Genomic DNA, 19,605 nt, shown 5'->3' with positions numbered 1-19,605 from the left:
ACTTCGAGCTGGACCGTGCCCATAGTTCCCTCAAATTTAAAAAAGAAAAACTGCAATTATGTAAAACAGGCTTTGAGCTGACTCAAATCTCAACTTTAATTTTAAGCAGCACTTTCGTTGCAGCTGGCAACCAGATCTGTGATCACCTCACTGCACATTAGAGTCCACGAGAGGGGATGTTATCATGTGATAGTATATCTGCAACCTTGGTGATCTAACAAGGTATGAGAACAAAGATTATGAAGATTATGGAATTCTAAATGATCAATTTTAGGTTGATACCCTGTATGCCAGCAAACAAAATACAATTTCAGTAACCAACCATATTGTCGTTGCATTTGAGCAAGGAAGAAAACAAACACGATAACAAGTTAGTAATACTATATCTTCTGTACACAAAGCGGGGGTAAAAAAAAATTCTGCAAAACACATGGGATTTGACAGCTCCACAATCAACAAGGTAGTGGCCTGGCGTCGGGTCATTCGAGCTGCTCCAGATAAATATTTTATATGACAATATGAACATTACTTACACAAGTGCGGAAAGGGGAATTTTTATGTCAAGCTCATCCAGGCTAGTTCGATCTTGGATGTTTAGGCAGTGCTCATTAGCCAAATGCAAGAGGCAAATGAAAACCAGATGTGGGGACATTTTATTAGGTGGAGCGGCGGGGCTGCCATGCGGAAACTGCTGCAAGATTTGTCTGAAGGAAACTATAGCCTCACATTCCTGTAGATGAAGATAAATATTCAATAACCAATACTCTTTGCAGTAAAATGATGATGATGAAAGAATTTACTCATAGCAAATGATTTCAGGTCAAGGACATGATTTGGAATGGTTTATTAGACTGATACACCAAATTCAACTGAATGCTACAAGTTGTGCATTCCTGAGAATATAACGGGTGTCTTCCCATTTTCTCTTACCCAAAAAAGGGTTTATTAGAAGTATTTTAGCCATTTGCTTTTGTTACAGAAAGGATCAATTTAAAGTTTCTGGAATCAAAAAAGAATGCATTGACTTCCCCCAACAAATTAATAGTAACATTACAGGAATATTTATCCATTTGGAGCATTACAATCACGGTAAGGCTTCTTACTGAAAATATTTCTTAAAGGTTTAAAAGATGAAACGGTTCTAATACAACATTATTACGAGAATCATATGATATCTGGACTGAACTTACAATTTAATTTGGATGAAATGATTTACTATTTTAAGCTTTATGATTCAATTTGATTACATCGCAGAGTAACTTTTAAACCTTACCTGGCACAATCATTATCGTTATAAAAGATCAACTAAGAACCAGAACACTACCTGATTGATCAATTGTCATCAAGAAATCAATCTTGCCTGGAGAAAAGATGGCAAAACATAGTTGTATATGGTAACTATGATAAACATCTTCCATTATCATGTCAATACATGCACATGTTTCATGTATGCTTTAGAAGGCGATGGAAGATTCAGTATAGTCGACTCAAATTCGTCTTCCCTGTCAATGATGGACCAAGAGATTGTCGATATGAAGTTTTGCAGTTGCAGCCTTAATATATAGGTAACAGTCCACTTTCTTTTTCGGTAACAGACAGTGAAAGATCAATAATCACTGCGGATGAATATAAGTTGTACCCTTACTTTAATGTGGAGACACCAAAGGCATATGAGCAAGAGTGACTAAACTTGTATCAAACAATCATGGTATGGAACTTCTAATAGTCCAACATCTAAAACATGAATTACAATGAAGGTGATCGAATTGAATTCACTGTTAGTTCTAAAATCGTAAGGAAATGGATCCAACTTGTGGCCCTAACTAGCATTGTAAAGGCTTGTATTCACCTAACTAGGTGCATGGAGTATACACACCTACAGCAAGGTGGACGTAACCCAAGCACATAGCTACAACAACCTAGTTTTCATGCTATCCTATGCTGAGGCATAGTCTCAGCCGAGAGAAAGGCTAAATAATGAGCTTGCACCACTCTTTCTTATACAAATTGGACAGAGGTTTCAATCCCCACAATCTTCCTCATTAGTTGTCTAAATAAACATCCATTAAGAAAATGAAAAGCTTAAACCATGTTTTACCTCATGCCATATTATAGTTCTGTTCTTGTTGCAAGTAAATGTTTCTACAAATGATAGTTGAGTTTAACTAAATGACTGCATTATATCTTCATCTTTGTTTATCATATATTTTTTCAAAATGAATTGAAGACATCAAAGATTATGCAACAATCTTATTTCTGTAGTTCCAGTCTGTTTGCATGAGAAAAAAAAACTGTAATTCAGGTATTATTGCTAAGCCCGTTCTAAAACGTTATGTAATCAGTAGAAGAACACGATGTATTAGATAGTAATGTTCCATACAATATGAATTGAAACTACAGAACACATTTTCCACTCATTTAAATTGATGGAAAAATATAAAATAAAGAAATTGGCATTTCCATGTAATTGGAAAAAATATAGTAGGCTCACCGTTTCAGACTTCTCTATTGAGTTTTGTATCTGATTCCATATTACTTCCTTTAGTAATTGTACATCAACTTGTTTTGCAACCTTGTCATATTGAACATCAACTTTATTTACCTAATATTTATTCAAAAAGAAAAAGAAAAACTGGTTAAAATAAAGATGATACTTTTACTGATTACTATTAGCTTCATATTGAATAAGGTTCATGTTTCCAAAGAGGTTGAGCCCGAAATGCTGGACACCATGATCAATCTCATGAAGGCACCTAAAGTCTTATCTTTCTCTGACAAGGAAATGAAAGCCGGAAATTGTGATAAACCCAAGCAATATTGCTACTTAAGAACTTCAAGCACTAAAGCTCATGGCCTCATGGTTCAATATATAAAGCAGAAGATAAAAGTATTGCATGAATAAGCATAACATAAGGCTTCATGGTTTCTTTAATTTTATATTCAGCATGGTAAATTCAAATATTCTACTAGAACAAGAAAATTGTAAGATATATAAATAATAAAAGAGCCAAATACATTATCAGACATAATATATAGAAACAAATCCTATGCGCTATTTTTTATTTTAATATTCACTATATTGTTAGCTTTAATTACACTAATATCTGATTAAACAAGTCACATGTCTGATGAGCATAATTTGTTCATAAGATGTTTGAAGTTTCCATTGAAAAAAAGACCTTAGAAGTGAAAATCAAGTAGAGCTATGTGAAACAGCAAAAAGGCATTCTTAAAAATCGTAGCAAAGGGGCACACATGTCACATGATAATATAAATTATATTGAAAACGGCTGATACAAAATAAAAGTTCTTTTGCTTATTATGTTACATCGTAGATATAAATCCAGTTTTATGAAATGCATGAACTCAAATGATGATTAGATCTATTAGCTTAGGAATGAAAAATAATACCAATATCCATCCATAGCCATCAACCTTGTTCTAGCTATAGAGTTAGTTTATCTACTGTTCATTTCTAGTAAATAGTAATCCCTATGAATCTCTGAGGTGAACATAGGTCCTGTCCACCTTTTGCTTCTGTCCTTTCTAGGGCTTTCTAAAATCTTCATTGCATGTTTGCATACCATCTCTAAAAATTATGTCACATTGTCTTTAAGTAGTTTAAGTAGTGCAACTCCAACAGCTTTTACAGCTTTTATAATATAATGATTCTTTACTTTGTCGTTTCTAAACTTAACATGTAATCATCTCAGCATTCTCGTTTGCTTGGGATCTCTTTATTGGCCACATTCAAGATGCAAATTGGCTACAATGTAGGCCAACATCCTGGGTTGCATTCCATCCTTGGATGACTACAGTTATAAAGATTGTTTCACGTAGAAAATTTTTGAGAATAAACCATGTACTGTTGGAAAATATGTCAAATAAGATTTCTACAAGATGACAAATTGTTGAAATTGCAGTCCAGGCAAGGAGGTCGCAATGTTCTTACAGAGAAGCTTCAAGAAAAGATTGATTCCCAAGGAAAGCACTATTTCTTGTTTTAGAATTAGCCTAGTATTTATTAGAATAAAGAAGGTACATTGAATAAGATTTCAAAAATCGAAGATGCCAGCCTATCAAGTTGGTAAAAAAAATCCTTGGCAATTGGACCGACTGGCCTGGGATTGAATCCTGCCTTCACTAGGGCTTGTGGGGGTTGAGGGTATTTGGGGGTAGTGTAGGCCGTTGCATACAGGCCCTTCTATCCAATAAAAAAAGAATAGATCATCAAACTTAGAGTTTGCATGAGGAAGATATGGCCCTTGCTCTAAGGTTGTCATATTGCCTGGAGATCATGGTTCTTCCACTGATGCAGGATTGACATGAATAATCAGTTTCTGAGTCCACTTTTGTTTTTCTTTTTCTTGGGGGTAGTCAATTATTACATATTATGGATTAGCTCTAGACCAAAGGCTTAGATTATGGAGTTCCTTAAAGACCTAAAATCAATGACTTTATTAAATTTATATGAGAGCTTTGATTGCTTTATTTTAGAGATAGCCAACCACATATTTAATAGTTGATCTGGACGAGGAGATTTGAGAGGTTTAAAGTTCGGCATTTTCTTTTAGTTTAATAGACTCAATAAAGAAATTTCTTTCGGAATACTATTTCCACATTATTACCATCCTTCCTTCTCTCCTACTCATATATCATTTTTTGTCTCCAATTTTTTGTAGCAACAAAGTTTCAAGGAACTATATTACATGTATATCCAGCATTTTATGAATTTTTCCCACAAGTTTCCAAGGCATGTCTCAATCACAAAAATACTTAAAAAGCACCTTTCTAACATATCCATACAGATTTAATTCAGTAAGATGAACACAAAAAATATATGTCTATCAGTTCATTCTATTGTATAATAAATTCAAGATAACAAGACCAATCACATGGTAGTACCACTCAATCATCAATTTTCATTAAGACCTTGGTTTCATTTCCATTTCCACTGAGACTATATTGCTTACACTTAAACCATAAAATTATACTGATTTTGTACTCCAATTCTCTTTTATTTTCTCCATCATTCCAATACATCAATTAATCCTTTTCTTTTCTCATCGATTACCGGTGCACTTTGAGATGTCAGGAGTTCAAGCTTTACAAAACTCAGTTTTAAGTATGTATGAGAGTTTACTCGGTGATTTACCAAAAACAACATAGAATCCGTAATTATGATGGGATGCAGGGGTATTTTGGTAAAGCAAATCTTGAATAAGGAATGCTACAGATAGATTTAGATTGGTTTATACAAGGTTATGAGATTATTGATGCATCCATGTTCTCATGTCGGCTGGTTTATACTGGATTAGGTTTATACTGGGTTACCGGCAAAGTTCACCGTCTCAATACCAGACCCCGTACCGGTGACACATTAGCACAGTGTCGGTACGGTATGGTCCAAAAAAAATTTGGCGTATCGAGTGTCGACACGTCATCCGTACCAGATACCACTACCGAACTGGTACGGTACGCCCTGTACCACACAATTCGGATTGATACGATGTACCATAGTTACCGACCTTACTAAGCTTTCTTATAAATAAAAAAAACTACCTTTACATACTATACTATATTTCTAAGTCCCATATCTGAAGTGAGCAAAGTCTGACAACCCGCAAGCACCTATAAAATAGCAACCCCCTCCCACTGTACAAAAATAAAAAAAAATATCCAAAAAAAATAGACAAAGTCTTAGCATTCTAATCCAAGTCAAGGTTGGCATGTCTAATGAAAGGCCAACTTCTAAGACTTTTGTTTTAAGTTCCAAATGGAGCAAAGATATATGTGGTAGCACCAATTTACTGTAGCTTCCTTTCATCAAAAAAGTGTCCTTCGTTCTCTTTTTTTTCCTTCACTTTTAGATCTTTGTTTCTTTTTTTCTATAAATGCATGCTCATTCACAGTATGCATTTAAATAAACTTCATATTTTATCTTACCCAAATTAACTAGTTATCTATTCAAGGGATTAATTTGAGGAAGGAAGAAGCAAGATCCTCTTCTTCCTCATTCATCGACCAAACAGGTCAACTATTGCTGCTGCAGTTCATGCTTAATCATAGCACAGATATTGCATTAGTCTTTTGTTTCTACTTTCTTCTCTACTCTTTTAGGTTATTTCAAACAAAGGACACTTGGGGAGGGTATGCCCTAATCCAATAAGGGAGGATATGAGATTATCGATGCTTCCATGTTCTCATGTCGGCCAATAAGGTAGATCCTACCTGGTATCAATGTATCAAAGGGTATCAAAAAAGGCATTTGGCAATCAGGGGATTTACTCATCAGCCAAATCAAGAGCAGAGATCTAAATATCAATTATAGCGGCAACACCCTATCAAATTATGGAGAGCAGAAAAGTAGGATCCAATAATGGCATGCCCACTCATCTATTTCCTAGCAAAATTGGTGGATAAGTCAACTTTTCACAAATGCAAATTCCTTTTTTTTTTTGAAGTTACTATATTAGTCAACCAGACCAACAATTTAAGATGTACGCAGAACAATGGTTGCTTCACATGCAACAAACAATCCAACAAAACCAAATGTAAAAACATGTAAGTATATCTTAGTCCTAAGCAACTCACCAAACAAGAAATTAAGAAAAATCATGTGCATCGTGCAAGTTATGAAGATGCATGTTCCCCATTCATGCATAGGCAGGTTTTTTTCCCATGAATCATCTTTCCAGGGTTAGCCAATGATATTCACCATTTCAATTGTTTGATGCAAAATATGTCATCTCCAATAGAAGATAGAAGTAGCTAAAATTTCAACAAGAAGCATACAAGTAAGCAAGCAAACCTGACGAGGTTGGCAAACAAGAGTATCAGGATCATCTTCATCACTATAGACATGCCTGTCATTAGACCGATCATTTGTCATACTTTCACAGTCCCAAGATGGCATTGGATTGAAAGAGTGGTTTTCTTGTCTTGAAACATCTAAAAAAAGAACAGATTGTGATAATAAATGAATTATCCTCACGAATTTGAGGTGAATGTAAGCAAGGATGATCGATAATTAATTCCGTTGAAAGGGTAAAAGAACTAGTTCTTAAATTACAACATACTTATAAGATGTAGAAACACAAAATGGTCTTGAAATAATAAAAAAAAAACTGAGCAGTTCATGAAAATTCTGATACACGTAGTCCAAAAAATATTTGTTGCAAGCAAGGACAAGTATACCCACAAAAAAAATGAACCAATATAATGACAATGGACCATCAGTCTGGCAATAAGTTATAGTGGAAAACCACATAAACCTAGCATATTTTCAATTACTGCCACATAAAATTTGATATTGTTGCTGATCAGTAATCACCGAACCAACCCGAACCGGACGGTTCGGCCCGTACAGAACTATACCGACGTCGGCCCAAGATGGTTCAAGTGCTCGTTTATAAAATCCTCACTTCCGGTGGCACTCTCATTCGATGGTTCAAGAATCTTCGAGGTTCAACTGCCCCCACCCCCTCGTTTGATGGTTCAAGAGACTTCGAGGCTCTATCGTTCGCTTTGCCGCCGAATGCTATTGGCTCCCCTCTCTTCGACCTAGTCGTCACCGGTAAGCATCCCTCCTTCTTTCTCTCCCCCCCCCCCCCTCTCTCCCCTCTCCACTAGGGTTAGTAGTTAGCTCTCGGGGCCCTCCAGTTCTTCATCCAGTGTTCTTCTCTTCTTTATCTCTCTTTTTCAAGCATCAGGTGCCATGCCACTAAGGCCGAGCAAGTGGGCAGAGATCCATCAAAGTGGGTACAAAGTGGCGGTGGATGCGGAGGAAGGCCTACAGCGGAGGGAGGACAACATGGTGGAGATTCGAAAAAGCCATCAAGAGGAGCCTCCCCCTCCTTTCCTCCCTCTCTCTCTCCCCTTTTTCTATACACCCCAAAACAGCATAGTTTAGAGTATCGTACCGAACTAATCGCCAACTAGTATGAGTTCTAGTGCTGAACAATTCTGGTACTGGTTCAGCAGACTTTGGTGCTACTATTCTTATCACACTTTATCAATATAATTTCAGATGTCAAGTTTCATTGAAAACTTAGCATGGCAGTAGCAATAGCAAAGAATGGGTGGTACCAATCTATTACTACTCAATCTAGCCTCAAGGTGATGAAAATTCCTAGGGAACAACCATTTGCTAACCAGTCGAATAGAGCATTAACCACTCTATAAGTATGAACTAACCAAAAGGCAGTTTTCGGCAATCAATAACTAGGCTATCCCACAAAAAATATGGAGACATGCTATTTATGAAATAGATGGTATTCCCAAGCCAACCTTGGCCGACTAATGACAATGCTATTCCACTTTTGCAGGCCATTCAACCAAGGCCAAAGTTGAGACCTAACTGACTAGTTCAGACTTAGTGTCAGCTGTAAGGACCATTCAGTTGCAATCTAGGAACATATGACTAATACTAAGACATGTCTAGTACTCACAAAACGGACTCCATACTGTTTGGAGGAGGTTGATGGATCTGGTAATGGTTCTGGCAAGCTTTTAGAATATCGCATTGTCTCTTGTCTAAATCCACTCTTAAATGATGTCCAACTTGATCGAATGTCCTCTGTCTCCACCTGATTCAGTATTATTTTGCCATGACATGGTGAATTCCAAACGTTGAGCATTTCATATTTAATCCATTAAATCAAGATTAGTTTTAGTTACAGCATTTGGTTGGCAATAAGTTGTTACTTATCTTATGGCATCTACATTAGATGACTGGGAAGAATGCTCTTCTTCAAGGCAAGCTATGTACAGCAGTCAACATGAAATCTCCTAGTATCCTAGCATACCCATGACAGCTTTTGCCTCCATGCTTTTATTTGCTAGAGCAAACTTATGGTTAATTGAGTATCATCATGTTCATTTTAGAGGTTGCTTCCACCAAGAGTTCTTACATTTATGCAACTTTTGCCCTATCACCTCAGTACCCATTATGGTTCTCCTAAGGGTAAATACATTAAACATAGCATTTTAGTGCAGGCACATTTTAGTGCAGGCACCTAAGTGGCAATGCATAAGTGTGATGTTTCCAGGATTTCAGCCTGCATGTGTATTAGGTTACTGCCATGTGCAGTTTGCAATGTTTGAGCACATACTCCTAAACTTATAATCATCCATGTTCGCTTTGTACTCCATTGTCACTGTATTACATCCATGCCACGAAAACCAAGAGATGATGGCAATGCTACGCCTTCATCAACCTTAAGTCTAGTTATATAATTTACAACCAAGGTATGCTGAACCGACCGGTTCCGGTCGGTTCAGCCTGTACCGAACCAGTGCCGACGGGCACCAGTATGGTACAACGTATAAAAACGGTTCCGACCCAAACTGGGTCAGGATCGATTGGTTCCGTACTTGTACCGGTGCGAACCAGGCCGGTTCGCGCCGGTTTGCACCGGTCCAAGCACATTTTCCCCGCGCGCCACGCGCGGGGAAGAGCGCCCATGGGCGGAGCAGCGCGCCCCGTGCGCGGGGAAGAGCGCCCACGCGGCTGGAGCCTGCGTGGGCCTCTTAACGCCACAGAGTGGTATTTAAAGCCACTCTGTGGCATTTAACGCGTCCGCACGGACGCGGTGATTTTTTTTTGGGAATCGCGCGGACGCGCGAGCGGAGAACGCACGCCCGCGCACGATTCCCCACGCAAGAGCCGCGCCCGCGCGCGATTCCCCGCGCGGGGCACCGTGCCCATGCGGGCTGGCAGCCCGCGTGGGCCATTTAATGCCACAAAGTGGCATTTGACGCGTCCGTGCGGACGCGGTGATTTTTTTTTTTGGAATTGCGCGCGGACGCGCGAGCGGAGAACGCGCGCCCGCGCGCAATTCCCCGCGCAGGAACCGCGTGCAGCCCGCGTGGGCCATTAAATGCCACTCTTGTGGCATTTGACGCATCCGCATGCGCCCGCGGACGCACGCGGATGCGTTGTTTTTTTTATGTCCGCGCGCGCGGCCCCAAAAAAAATGGTTCCAAGCCAGTACCGAACCGGAACCGTACCGATGCCGGTGCTCATCGGTACGCCGGTACGGTCGGTCCAGCGAATCTTGTTTACAACCATTTGCTTCAAAATAGATTCCATTTTTTTTTAATGAATAATATGTGAGTAACAAATAGCAGAAAGAAAGAATGAGAATTAGAGACAGAAAAGAGACAAAAATATTGCAGAATTCACTGCTACATAAAGGCTAAAGTGTTTAGGCAATTCTTGTACATCAGTTGATAAACATTTCCAACCATGTATGCAAATCAATGAGAATGATAGTATGCAGTAAAAAATTTAATAGCAGGGAAAGAAACAGATGACACTAAAACATGGAATACCAACAAACATGATTTGCATGATAAGAACCTAGGATCCTACAGTAAACCAAGATAAACTCCACTGTGGAAATTTCTTGCATATAGAGAGTCTACACTCTACAATCAAAACCAGAGAGAAGAGAAGCAAAAAGGATATTAAAAAGAAAACCATATCTTACCAAAGGGTTTTCTCCTTTTCTTTCCAAGGCACTAAAAAGCAAAAAAAAAAAAAACCATTTCGTCATCATAATTGCCCTTATGAAGTATCAGTAATAAATCGTTACAAAATTGTGAACTAATTAGTCTTACCAAAACATTGGGACAAATAAATAATCTAACAAGATTCTCAGGTTTGTAGTGGCGGTCTTCTGGAAGCATGATATTGCAGGCAACCCTACTCCCTGGCAGAGAAATCAACCTTGGATTTTTGGGAGGATAAAAGATATCTGGAATCTTGTCCTCCACATAATTTGCAAAACTAATATCGGAATCACATTTCTTATAGATTTTTGACCTTTTTGTTGCCAGTTCTGAATTATTAGTTGAAACCTTCTGTTCCTGACCTAAAATAATTTCAACCTCACATAACCAAACTATGCATGTAATATCAGGACCAGTGAGAATGAAATATCAGCATATAAATTTACCTTTGGTTTTCTGATACTTCCAATGATCAGGACCCGCCCAGGCATTATGTTTCGAAGAAAATCCTAAGCCTAGAGGCAACAAATCAGCTAGATTCCCAAGTTTTTCATCAATATCACATTCCTGGAACGTATGATCACTATTACCCTGCAATAAGCATACATGTCATTGATCATAGGGCAACAATTTCAACATGTGGTGCATAAGTTATACCTCTTGATCACTAATACAATTCTGATCTGTACTGATGCAGGTGTCATCAATAACACTTGTGTGATCATCATACTCAAAGCTCCATGGACCATTATTCTCAAATGCATTGCTTTCCAAATCTATTTGGAAATTGTCCACTACATCTTCCAACACTGCCCTTTGTCCTACAGAACATACATCTGATGGCCTGCCATTATGTTGATCAAACTGATTCACAATTTCACTCAGAGTTGGTGAAATGTCATGTTTTGCAGGCATGTGGACCGTCATTTGCTCAACAAATTCTGCACAAAGAACATTAACACAGAAAAAAAATTAACAGCAAATTTGAGAATAAAAAAGTTTGCATTATAATACTATAATCAAATTCTGAGAGTGGTATATATACCTTTAGCAAATGAAAGGTCAATCAGTTCAGAATTTTCAGTCTGCGCTGTAAACATTATACTCATTTCCGGTGCTTCAGATGAAGCAAAATGTATATGACAGCTACCATACACTCCAAGGTTGTTCAGTAGGAGACCTTTGGCCCCGCCTTCATCAAACTGAGCAGATGTTTGATGATATAGAGGATCCACAGTAAATGCCACTAGAATATACATGCGACATAAATGAAAATTTATATTAAAAACCAATAAATAAATTCCTGGAGAAATTGACATGGCATGTGATATTACCACCAAACTTCTTTACATTAAGAGCCTCGTATGAAGATTCCAATGTTGACAAAGGTGACACCTGCACAAACTAAATACTGCAAGACAAAGACACAACATGGATATACAAAATCAAAATAGAACATATATATTGACCTTCTTATCTAAGTCTTTAGAAATATGCCCCTCTTGTTCAGTCCTGATAACATTGCGCTCTGTTAAATTTTCTGCCATGATATATCACAATATACACCTTGTCAAGAAAGATACTAACATCAAAAATCATTGGTTACATTGCCACAAAAAGGGTTGCAGAGTCATGCAAAGATAATATTATCAAGTCTTTATGGATCAAAAAGGAAATGCAGGCCTCTTCAATGGCCAACGTGGTAGATGCAGAGATAACTTTGAGGTAAAAAGATGCACTAAAATCCCATGGAGTATTATATGAAATTATTCCGAAAGAAACTTAAAAAATAAAGTTTTTCCTGTGCAAGTGTTTGAATAATAATTCTACGGTTAATTAATATCACGGAATTGACCAATTCCAGACTAAAAAATAAAATTTACTTTTTTTCCTGTTTACTATTTTCCCACATTTTTGGGACCCCTTCATTTCTGATAGAAGTAGCCCCCTACATAATCTCATGACACCCGTCTGACATCCCCTTTACCTTCTAAATTTTGTGCATACTCACAGGCAGCCTCCCTAAAATCTTGGTTTTGTGATCAATCCATTTTGAAGACCTGGCTTTTTGAAATCTGGAAATGAGAGGAGGCCGTCTAGGGCACTATAGGCCTCTTTTTTAATCATTTGCTGAACAACCTCCAAAACATCCCTCTGTTTACTTCTTGTCCGAATTGTCAACAAGGGACTCCAAAACTCATATCTGAAACAAAAGGCAGGTCTGACAGTCTTTGCAAAAGGTTCAAGTCAGGTCTTCCCACATTACTCCATGACAAAATGAAAAGAAAGGAAGAGAAAATCCAGTCAACCAATAGAAATGTTATCTCGGCATGAATGCACCCAAAAAATAAATTCAAAATCATCAACTAAACCAATATTTTTAACAATATGACTAATTAGAATTATTGGCCGATCTTCTTTATTTATATAATTTTACTTAATTTTATTTTTAAGATTTTTGTTATTATTTTTACAAAACTTGAAAAATAAATCTGAGACCATTGAAACACCGAAAAACTGAGTTTCTCAAAACTTATTTGGAATGTAATAATTGTGATATAAAATGTCAAAGGTAATTGCTGGTCGCCCCACCAACCCAATAGTACCCGTGAAAGCATCCAAAGAACAAAGTAGAAAGACAAGATGGCATCGAAGGTGTATAAGCCAAGCCAAAGTATGGGGAAAAGGAAGCAGTTGAGCAATCACCAAGATGTTTCACTCATGTACCTTTCAACCAGGAATCTTCAAAAGCGAAGGAAGAATAACCAAATCATACTAGTCAAACCAGCGACAGTTACTGTAACGGGTATAGTGTCATCCTTCGGACCGGATTCAGGGAAACGCTCCAAAATAGAATGCAATAGTGCCAGTGCAGCCCCCAGCCGCTGTATTTTTAATCTATCTCTAATAGTTCATGGTGGCCTGACCAAGTATTGAGAGCTTTCTCGGCACAAACAATCTGACCCCTGATTTTGTGGCTAGATAAATTTGTAGCCATGGGTTGGACGAACAGCCCAATAGAATCTTGAGCTATGGAAATGTCTAATGGAAGCAGCTTTTGTTGTGTGCATGTGTGAAGAAAAAAAGCAGCTTCTTTCTTCCATTCTTTCAGGCATGAAAAGAAGTGAATATGGACTCACTCAAGAAGCACTTCCCAATGTAGATATCTGACTCTAGCCATGCTCTTAAACAAAGATATGAAATGCATTGTGCAAAGAAAAAGGAGAGGGAGTAGTTTGATTCTCCTGTTATTCTGCCTTAGTTCGAGTACTCAATTTCCTAATTGGCAATAGCTTGGGTATGGGAAAACAGCTAGCTTTCCACAAATCAAATGAAAGATACAAAATATGGAAGTGCATTAACTAGAATGTGTGCAACTGAAATTTTTATAATTTGCAGTCTGCCTTCATTCAGGATACTAATTCCCTGGATAGGAAATTTATCTATACCATTTCCTGAGTGTCATATTCAATAACTTCAAGTAGGCTAGGAACCCCAAGACACAGCATAATGCAATTAATAAGACCAAGATTAACATTTTATATGAACCGCTGCATGATAACTGAAAAGGGATGCATCTAAAACTACCACCCATATCTGAGTAAACTCTGAATCCTCGATCTCTTTAATTTACTTCCTCCCAAAACAAAAGGTCTTGGGACATATCTAAAAACGTTGCGTTAAATCAGATTAAACCTCAAAGCACCAAACTTCACTAATTCCTCTCGTAAAATGGAGAAGCCTTGAGGCCTCGGTTGCCAAAGCACAGAGGCTAAACCACAACGCAGTAGATATGTTGTGATTTATCAATATTCTGGTAGAGCAGTAGTAGCATCAAATCTCACATAGAGGCTAAACCACAACGCAGTAGATATGTTGTGATTTATCAATATTCTGGTAGAGCAGTAGTAGCATCAAATCTCACCCTAGATTGTAACCGTGCGTGCCAAACTTAAGAGCATCGATCTTAATGGCTTGCCATTCATACCAGAGAACTGATTTTTTTAATTACCTTTCATGCCAAGAAGCTTGATAGAATTCATGTGAAGCACCGATATTAAATTTAGCTTGAAAGTTTGATGGTGCTCCAATCAAACTACTAAAGAAATCCTATCAATACTTAGAAGCTTGACAAGACTTGAATAGAACTACCAAAGAAACGCTCGGAAAGAAACCCATGTCAAGAACATAAATGGAAAAGGTCATCTTTTCTTCTGCAAAACCACCACAGAAGAAAATCCCACTAACCGTTGTCATCTTCTTGACTTGCCCGATTGATCCCTCCGAGCACCTTATAAGCCTCGGAATGCACTGAATCAACCCTCAACGAGTATATCTTCACCCCAGCCTCCAAAGTGCAGCTAGCCTTCATCAGAAGATGGGAAGGATCATTATCAGTTTGAAGCAACCGGTAGTCGGTAGAACATAAAAAAAGAAAGAAACGAAAAGACAAGGAAACCTTTTGAAAATTTGTCTCATTATCATCTTGGGCCTCGACTCGGATGATCTCACTGAGATGATCTATGAGGCCCAGCTCCCATGTATTCTTCTGGTTTATCTTCTGCAAAGAATCCAGAGAAAGAACTAGGGTTTGAACAACGGCCACGAATCAAGAAAGAAAAAGAAACGAAGGGTTCGAGGGTTCGAGGGTTTGTGGCCGGGCAAGACCCACGTTCTCGCTGGCGAGCCGGAGGCAGTTGTGGTAGAGCTCCATGATCTGCTCCGTGTCGAAGAAGCCGGGGCGGTCGGAGGAGGAGAACGGCGGAGGGGGGTGGAGGGCGGAGGATTTCAGGCGGATGGCGGCGGAGCGGGCGGCGCGGGACTGAGCGCGCTCGAGCTGGTCGTCGTTGGATCCGAGAAAGAAATGGGGGTGAGGCGTGGGGTACTGAAGCCGGGAAGCCATCGGGAGAGCCCCGCGCTGCGGCGGAATCGACGCCACCTGCGAGCGATATAACTCCTCCTCTTCCGTCTCCTCCCCCATTTCCGTTACTGGAACCACCACCAGGGGTCTACGTTGGATTGGCTGCCCTGGTGCTTTAAAAGAGAGAGAATTTTCCCTCCTTTCGCTGGCCGCTTGAACAACACGCAACCGACAAAGAAAAGCCTGAGTGAGGCCAAGCGCGACCAGTTATAAAAGTTGTGAGGTATATTTGGATCTTGCCACGTAAGTATACTGTTTGATCACTGCCGCTTATCTAACAAAAAACAAAAAAGACTTTCATCGGGTGTCATGGAACCTTTTCTAGGGGACTGGTGATTTGATGGAGTTGAGCCACCGGTTTTCACAGTTTCGGATTTTAATTTTAATTAATAATTATATCGCTATTTAAGGAGTTTCTTCCATGATCTTTACAGTTTTGTATATATTTTTCATGCACAAATTTTTTTGCGAGTAACTTATATCGTGTTACATATGAGTACTTTCTTAAATATTGATATGTTGCAACTTTTTTACATTTCATCATTCTGGAATTCTTTATAGGGTGAAAGGAAAAAAAAAAAAAAAAGGCATACCAGTGAAGTGGTACATGAATTTGCTCACCTACGGGACCTCGAGATACAAGCAATATTTCATGCCAGCTACAAATTACCTATCAACATATAAGGGTGTTATTTCGCAACAATTATCTATTACTATGTTGGTTAAAAACAAGTTTGAGTGTAGAAATGGTAAGACGTGGACATAATTTGAACTTAAAATTGTATGTTGAAATTTTCTTAAACATTAAGATAAGAAGGCAGTTCTTTAATTTGCTACTCCTAATGAGGTTTTAAGATAACAACCACCGCATAGAGTAAAAAGATATAGCAACTCCACTACATCCCATTGTGGTTATATAATCTGATGGATACGTCTATTTTAAATATCATAAACATAGTAAATTTTCATTTAGAAATATCATTAAATTTAAGTTGAAATACTTGGATCATGAGAAATAAGTATAATAACAAGATTAATGGAGAGAGAAGTTGTGAGGACCCATACAAGCAGGTGTTTAGTCCTTTATTGATTATGTGCTGAGTAGATCTTGGAGATACATATATATGACCAAGAAACTTAGATAATACATTTTCGCTAATCCTAAATCAGAATTGTTGCAAATGGTATTAGAGTGATTAAAATTAACCAGGCTTAATGAGGGGAGCGTGTGAGGACCAATTAAGAATAGTGCGAAGGCTTAATGCTTGGAGCCAAATTCAAGGGGTTGATTTGTTTGTTCCTATGATAGTTAGCGTTGCTGTAAAAAGAATGGTCTATTTTACTAAAAACATCAAAGGAATGACAGATTGGCATGTATCATGAGTTGCTGTTGGTATTGCATCCATTCTTCGCTTACCATCTGAAGGCGATCATAAAATTTTGTATTCATACTTTTACATTGGGGATGCATTTAAGATAAAGATCCAAAAAAGAGTTAAGGGAAGGCCGGAGGGGCTCTCATGGCGAAAATTGGATCCCGTAAGTTGCATAAATTAATACAATGATTATCTAGGATTCCTTTTTTAAGAGTCGTTCACTTTCAGCATGTGGAGCACCAATCTCCATTATTACAAGAAGTTATAACAATACTCTAATCAAAATGTAGGTAGCGAGATGAAGCAAGCTAGAAACCAACTAGTCGATGGCTGCAACACTCTAGTCCTTATGCGTCAAATTTCATAATAAATGACGTCCATAAAACAATGAATGATCGAATATTATCAAAGAGGTAGAAGATATATGGATGTACTAAAAATTATACTAAAACAAGATTTGAGGATAAACCTGCATGCTTCGTTATCACAAGGCTTAGGGACACCCTCAAATCCATGCCTAATCCGGTTAAAGAAAGGATAGAATGTGGAACTTGATTTGCAAGGGTCAAACGAGTTTGAAGTTTTGGAAGTCAATTCTACTTGCAGTCTGTAGTAACCTGTTCGATAAGTTTTCCGACACATCTTATATCACGACAATGAAAGAACGGTCGCAAACCGTGTGCAAGCCGGTTGCGTGCGCAAGTAAAACGATGGATCGGAATTGAGGAAGGGGGTCAGAGAGTCCGACTCCGAGCGGCACGCACCAAGAGAGATCTAGAAACAGAGCATCAAGAATTTCGGCGGTGATGCCTGGCAACCAAGAGGGCCAAGAAGGTAACCACGAGGAGCATGGAGGAGAGGGGTGCGGCCGCGATTGCCTCTCCAAGTGCTGTGTCTTCTTCGAGGCATTCCTCCCGTCTAAATAAACCTTATTTATTGTAAGAAAGTTGGCACAACTTTCATAATTTAGCATTCCATCAAAAAAAAAAAACTTTCGTGATTTAATAAATGATGCTATAAATCCTTCTTTTTTTTTCATTTTGATCCATTGCATTTCAAAGATGTTTTATCTGGTCGCTCTAAATCTGTATCCGGATAGTCTTCCCAAAGACACGTAGATGACACAAGAAACTAACCTCGATAAGAAGTCCTATATCTGATCATATTGTGAAGAATTGGTTGGCAAAAAAAGAAAAGAAGCAAAAAAAACAAAACACAATCCATGAATGGATTTTGGTAAGAACCTAATATCGGTGGTGAGAGCCGCAGGGCTTAATCCCCAGCAGTCCAAGAAAAGAGAAATGCACAGTATATATTTGTTAAAAAGCCGCAAAAAAAGCTTGTTATATAAATCAAGAATTAATATTTTGAAGCTCATAGAAAATTTTTGCCAGGATGTTTTTATTGGTTGGTAGTTTCCATCAATCAAGTAGTATGTCTTGTCTAGAGAGTTTTGGTGATGCTCATCAAGTGTGACAATAAGATCATTTTGGCTTCCAGAATGTAAAATAATAGATGTCTTCTCAGTACTATTAGCCTAAGAGTCATAAGAATGGAGCATTGTATTGGATTTAATTGTTGACAATTGCAAAATAATAAAAAAAAGCTGGCATAAGGCTTTCCTTTGTTTAGATGGATGATACAGTGATCCACGTGCTTATATTATATTAGCCTGCATAGAACCTAATCAGTATCCATTCTAACCAAGCCAATAAATGTTTGGTCTTCATAGATTTTTTTTCTTAAGGAAAGGTTTTATAGATACTTTCCATTTGCTATTTATCTCTCTTAGGATGTATTTGGTTCGAGAATTACAAAAAAGCCTACTTACCTTGGTCAAATCATATAAGTTGGAGCAGAATCAGCAGTCTTAAACCATTCAATCTTTTATCAGGAGTAGAGTTTATTTCCAGGTCAAATGGCATAATTGAACTAGGAGAAGAAAAAGTAAAGTATTTACTTTGTACCGATAGGAGGCCTTTTTTTTAGTGTTTATTCTATCTAATCGAAATGGTTATTTAACCCAGGCGTTGAAGTGAATGTTTGACTAAATAAGGTGGAATAAATAGGTTTAAAATGTTGTATTTAGTCTTAACCGAATATAGTCTCAGATTTTTTTTTTTACCATGAATTCACCTCTCTATTGATGCATGCATATAAACATGCAATTAATGATGCATCTAGATATAAGCGGCAATGGTCTGCGTGACCAAATTTGGGAATGATATATCTGAAAAGATGTTCTTTCCATTAAATATCCTTTCTATTTATATAGGTTAATGATCATTATAAGGATCTCCTTTCCCTTATATTTGGGGATTTCTATATGCTCATTGTTGTAGTTGAAATGGGGCCCGAGGGTGACCACGACAGAGGAAGCCAAGGAGGTGCCGGCTGGGGTCGGAGAAAGAGGACCACCTCCGGTAGGGCTGTTAACGAGCCGAGCCAAGCCCGAGCCTGGGAGAGCTCGGCTCGGCTCGTTTCACAGAAGCTCGGGCTCGGGCTCGGGCTCGAGCTCGGTAACGAGCTCTATATTGGGCTCGAGCTCGGGCTCGCTTGGCAAAGTAAAGGCTCGGGCTTGAGCTCGTAAAGCTCGTTTCAATTACAAGCTCCAGAACTAGCTCGAGCTCGGGCTCGTAATCGGGCTCGAGCTCGGGCTTGGGCTTGATAACAGGCTATTTTTCTCTATGTGGTCAGATTTTTATGAATTATAGTGCTGAAATAAAATTTTTCAGTGGGAGACTAGAGCTCGTTTGGGCTCGTGAGCTGCTCGGGCTCGGGCTCGGGTGTAAA

The 19,605-nt window shown here is 38.4% G+C and overlaps 1 protein-coding gene across 3 annotated transcripts; it reads right to left on the bottom strand.

Moving 5' to 3' along the window:
• Positions 1-288: 288 nt before the first annotated feature.
• Positions 289-15,606, bottom strand: LOC103704339 (condensin complex subunit 2-like). 3 transcript variants are annotated; one of them, XM_026803550.2, is made up of 13 exons: positions 15,188-15,605; positions 14,975-15,076; positions 14,764-14,881; positions 11,985-12,055; positions 11,850-11,910; positions 11,561-11,761; positions 11,173-11,456; positions 10,962-11,082; positions 10,624-10,877; positions 10,494-10,524; positions 6,812-6,951; positions 2,492-2,602; positions 289-730 (listed from the first exon to the last, which is right to left on the bottom strand). In XM_026803550.2, exons 1-13 carry the CDS (start codon positions 15,494-15,496, stop codon positions 530-532), a joined length of 2,004 nt encoding a protein of 667 aa, XP_026659351.2. In that variant the 5' UTR covers positions 15,497-15,605; the 3' UTR covers positions 289-529. The 3 variants fall into 3 exon arrangements, with proteins under 3 accessions (XP_026659351.2, XP_008785807.2, XP_008785809.2); XM_008787585.3 differs by having other exon boundaries at positions 10,962-11,106; positions 15,188-15,604; XM_008787587.3 differs by lacking the exon at positions 2,492-2,602 and having other exon boundaries at positions 10,962-11,106; positions 15,188-15,606.
• Positions 15,607-19,605: the final 3,999 nt, after the last annotated feature.

This window comes from Phoenix dactylifera, chromosome 8 (genome assembly GCF_009389715.1).
Source record: "Phoenix dactylifera cultivar Barhee BC4 chromosome 8, palm_55x_up_171113_PBpolish2nd_filt_p, whole genome shotgun sequence".
Classification (NCBI taxonomy): Eukaryota; Viridiplantae; Streptophyta; class Magnoliopsida; order Arecales; family Arecaceae; genus Phoenix; species Phoenix dactylifera.
Note: the sequence above shows the minus strand (reverse complement) of the source record. Positions and strands in the feature narration are given on the sequence as shown.